Raw genomic sequence first — 4,585 nt, forward strand, 5'->3', positions numbered from 1 at the left:
TATTCAAAGCTAAAATGTTTTGGCTATACTAACTTTTTTTTTTCTGCTTTCAAACACAAGAGGTAGAATCTGTTTTGTTGATTTGTAACTGAAACATTTTATCGGTTAGATAAATTATCTAGAAAAGGTATGGAGGAAAAATATATATAAACTAGCTTAAATGAACAAAAACGGTAACGGTAAACATAAATCACTAACCTCCGATAAATTTTCATATATTGTATCGATAAACCACACATGCTCAGCTGGAAGATATGAAATGTGAAATGTACATATTTATTTGTGAATACGACAGAGACACTAAATGTCCCGAAGCCCAGTGAGCTCCATAAGAACAGACAAGCCATACTCAAATGCACTGATGTCTTAACTGATGACAACAAATTTAGAGGACTAATGTCTTAACTGATGACAACAAATTTAGAGGACTAATGTCTTAACTGATGACAACAAATTTAGAGGACTGATGTCTTAACTGATGGCAACAAATTTAGAGGACTGATGTCTTAACTGATGGCAACAAATTTAGAGGACTGATGTCTTAACTGATGGCAACAAATTTAGAGGACTAATGTCTTAACTGATGACAACAAATTTAGAGGACTGATGTCTTAACTGATGGCAACAAATTTAGAGGACTAATGTCTTAACTGATGGTCTGCGGCCCATAAAGGTGTGCTAGACAACATATAAAACATTTACTGGAACTTGCAAAAATGATATAAAGTTTTAACACTTTCCTATACGCTACTGTATACGTCACATTTCTTTTATTGTTCACATGGTCCTTTTTGAACTACGCCTGAGCAGTTTGCGGAATGCTTTCCGGAAATCCCGGTTAAAGACAGTGTATATGACAGGATTTAAACTGCTGTTACAATATCCAATCCAGAAAAAAAAGTTAAAAAGTGCATCAGAAATGCCACATCTGCCCGGGCACACAGACTCCAGGCTGTAGGTGAAAAAGAATGGGAACCAGCAGATTACAAATCCACCAATCACCACCGCTAAAACAAACGTCAGCCTCTTCTCTCTTAGCTGCGTTAAGCGTGTCTGAGAGATAGAGACTGAACGGTCTCTTTTTGGCTGTCCCCGGTTTACAGTCCACGAAAGCCTTTTTGTTTTGGCATTACTAGTCTCATCGCCTGACTTATGGTGAGCTGAATCTGAGAATTTGTGAATCGACGAAGTGCTCTCCTCTAAGTCCATTTCATCATTATCATGGTGGGGGTCAGGGTTAGGTTGCCTGATGTAGTCCTGGTGGCAGCATGCATTTGGTGTGACTTCGGCACAGTCGTGAAGCCCATTCCTGAGATTAGAAACTGTAGATGCTCGATGTTTTGCCACTCTGTATATACGACAGTACAGGAATATCATAATGATGCATGGAAGAAAGAAGGATACAGTACATGAAAACAAAACATACCAGGTGTCATCGTTCAGGTCACACTTGTCCTCTTTATGGGAGTTCATTTTAAGAAGTGGTGGGAAAGAAATTATGGCAGATACCACCCAGATGACCGCGATCATGCTCTTGATCCTCCTAGGCGTTCGCCGATGGTTGTAACTGAGTGCTTTGGTAACAGACCAGTACCGATCGATACTGATGGCACACAAGTGAACTATCGACGAGGTGCAGAATAAAATGTCTAGAGCCAGGTATGTGCTGCACCATATATTTCCAAAGTGCCAGTAGCCCATGACCTCCTTGGCTAGTGAAAATGGAATAATTAAAGCTCCCACAAGAATGTCTGCTGAAGCCAGAGACACCAGGAACAAGTTCTGTGGAGCCCGTAAAGCCCGGCTGCTAAATATGGCTAAAACTACCAGGATGTTGCCCACAACGGTGGACACGATTATGGACCCTACGGCGAACACAATGAGGGCAAACTCCCATGCTGCATAAGGCCAGACCTTTGGCTCTTGCTGGCTGCTGTTTCCAGAATCATTATAGATGACAATAGAAACTAAAGTTGTAAACTCCATCTTGGTCACATGATAAAGTCAGGTGAACTTACCAGCCAACTTTATGCCATTGTTTTGTCCAGCTGATCCATTATAAGAGTGCTGTGGAAGTCAATTCATGTAAAGCACCTTCAGCAGTTCTAATATATACTATTAATAGGTTGTACTCACAGACCAGGCAGACTGTAGTCCTCCAGAATCCTTGTACATCCAACTACTGCAACACATTTAGAAGAATTATTATTCCTTGCATTAAGACAATCCAACCATTTTGCAGATCTCAGTCCCTTTTGTCAGTTGACTTTGCCAAGTTGCTGTGTTTGTCCTATTTGGCTGCAGAGTAGGTACATTTCCTTGCTTTATGAGTTACAAGAGAAGAAGCAACATCATGAAGTTTTTCTGTTGCCCAGATCTTTGTGTGTGAGTCATTGGTAGTCTCCCTTCTCTTGCAGCACACATCTCAGGCAGTAGGATCTGTGTGTACTCTCATCTCCCCTCCACTTCTCACAGGTGACCATGGTATGACAGAACTGTGCTGTGTGTACAGAGCATTCCTCATAGCAGCAGCCTGCACCTCCCCACTCACATGGTGGGAGGGAATGCTACTACCCAGTATAATGAACATGAAGTGCAGTACAAAGTCAGCACTCCAGCCTGTTGTGTCACTGAGGTTGATGCATATAGCTTCAAGCACCATAAAAAATGTTTTGTTTGTGGTCCTCATAAACCTCCCTGTCACACACAGCTGTCTCGTTTACTTTCCCTCGTATCTTTATTAATATGTATAGACTTCCTATTCTCTACGGAGGTCCTTATAGAGAGGAATGACCTGTGGGGACAGCAGGCATGGCATTCCTTCAGAAATATGTATATTTCTGGACTATGGTTATGATGAGAACCTTTCCTGCTTCCTGTCGTCCAATGCACATGGGTGTCATATAGGGAATAAGAGCATTTAAACATTTAGAGGACAGGCATTTCCCACGCATGACATGTACCCTGATCCGCCTCATACACATAGGATTGATGGCAGGAGACAGCTGGAGGGAAATGTGCTTTTTTTTTTTTTAATTGACACTGCTGCATTCCTAGTTTACATTCACTAGCCATGATAAGCTGACAGGACTTTTAAGGCACAATTAAGATCACACAAATAATTTCTAAATATAAAAAATGAAAACGCATTATTGATACAAGTTAACAACACCATATGTATACAGTCAAAATCACGTGTACGTGTAAAGAATAAACATGTAGTATAATCTTACATATGCTCTCATATACAGGTGTGCTATTATCGCCGATGTTCCCTTGTATTGCCAAATATTCAGATCATCCTATAAATATATATACTATGCTATCCATTAACCATATATTATAGTGTATTTTGTATCTGCCCTGTTCTGAAGAAGCAGACCTAACCTTGAAATGCGTTGACAGAGCGTTTTAAACAATTTGCAAACCAAACATGTTGGAGTTATGGTTTAATGTGTGTATGCTGTACACTATGTAATACACATCTGTGTATGCTGTTTTTAGAGATATTCTTGATATGGAATTTATTTGTATATACCAGGGATATGCAATTAGCGGACCTCCAGCTGTTGCAAAACTACACGTCCCATCATGCCTCTGCCTCTGGATGTCATGCTTGTGGCTATCAGAATCTTCCTATGCCTCATGGAACTTGTAGTTCTGCAACAGCTGGAGGTCCACTAATTGCATATCCCTGGTATATGCAATAACATTGTGAGATTTTTATTTTAAGAAAATGTCAGAAAAGTTGCTTTTCCTTAAAATCTTAGTAAGGGCTAATAACAATTATACTTAAAATTGTGCCCCCTATTTCCCCCTATGTAAGGGAGCACTCAACAACGAATTCTAGGAGATGTGATGTCTCCCATAGGCTCCTCCGAAAACAGGATTTGGCAGCTCTGGCTCCTCTGTATAAGGAAGCGCCTAACAATGGCTGTAAATTTCAGGAGTGTCACCCACAGGCTCCTCCGAAAACAGGATCTATCAGCTCTGATTCTCCCATGTAAGGGAGCACCTAACAACGACTGTGAATTCCAGGAGAAGTGATGTCACCCATAGGCTCCTCAGAAAACAGGATCTAGCAGCTCTGGCTCTCCTGGGTTAAGGGGTTCCCAACAACAGCTGTGAATTTCAGGAGAAGTGATGTCACCCATAGGCTCCTCAGAAAACAGGATCCAGCAGCTCCAGCTCTCCTGTGTAAGGGAACGCTTAACGACTGTGAATTTCAGGAGGAGTGAGGTCACACAGAGGCTCCTCTGAAAACAGAATCTAGCAGCTCCGGCTCTCCTGTGTAAGGAAACGCCTAACAACGACTGTGAATTCCAGGAGGAGCAATGTCACCCATAGACTCCTCTAAAAACTGGATCTAGCAGCTCCAGTTCCCCTGTGTAAGGGAGCGCTCAACAATGGCTGTGAATTCCAAGAGGAGTAATGTTACCCATAAGCGCTTCCGAAAACAGAGGGCAATATGTTTTTACCTGGTTGTCCTTATACACGGTGGTTGTGGAATTAATGATTCATGAAATAAAGACTTTTCCACCATTTTCTTTGTTTTTATATTTATTTCTTATGCATTTTTTGCCAC

At 41.2% G+C, this 4,585-nt stretch overlaps 1 protein-coding gene across 1 annotated transcript; it reads right to left on the bottom strand.

The window, feature by feature from the left end:
* Window positions 1-255: 255 nt before the first annotated feature.
* LOC143963020 (alpha-2Db adrenergic receptor-like) lies at window positions 256-2,660 on the bottom strand. Its single transcript, XM_077472565.1, has one exon. The coding sequence runs from the start codon at window positions 1,984-1,986 to the stop codon at window positions 778-780; it is 1,209 nt and encodes a 402-aa protein (XP_077328691.1). The 5' UTR covers window positions 1,987-2,660; the 3' UTR covers window positions 256-777.
* Between the last annotated feature and the right edge of the window lie 1,925 nt (window positions 2,661-4,585).

This window comes from Lithobates pipiens, unplaced genomic scaffold (assembly GCF_037356315.1).
Source record: "Lithobates pipiens isolate NorthernLeopardFrog02 unplaced genomic scaffold, aLitPip1_a1.2 Scaffold_8, whole genome shotgun sequence".
NCBI classification, from domain to species: Eukaryota; Metazoa; Chordata; class Amphibia; order Anura; family Ranidae; genus Lithobates; species Lithobates pipiens.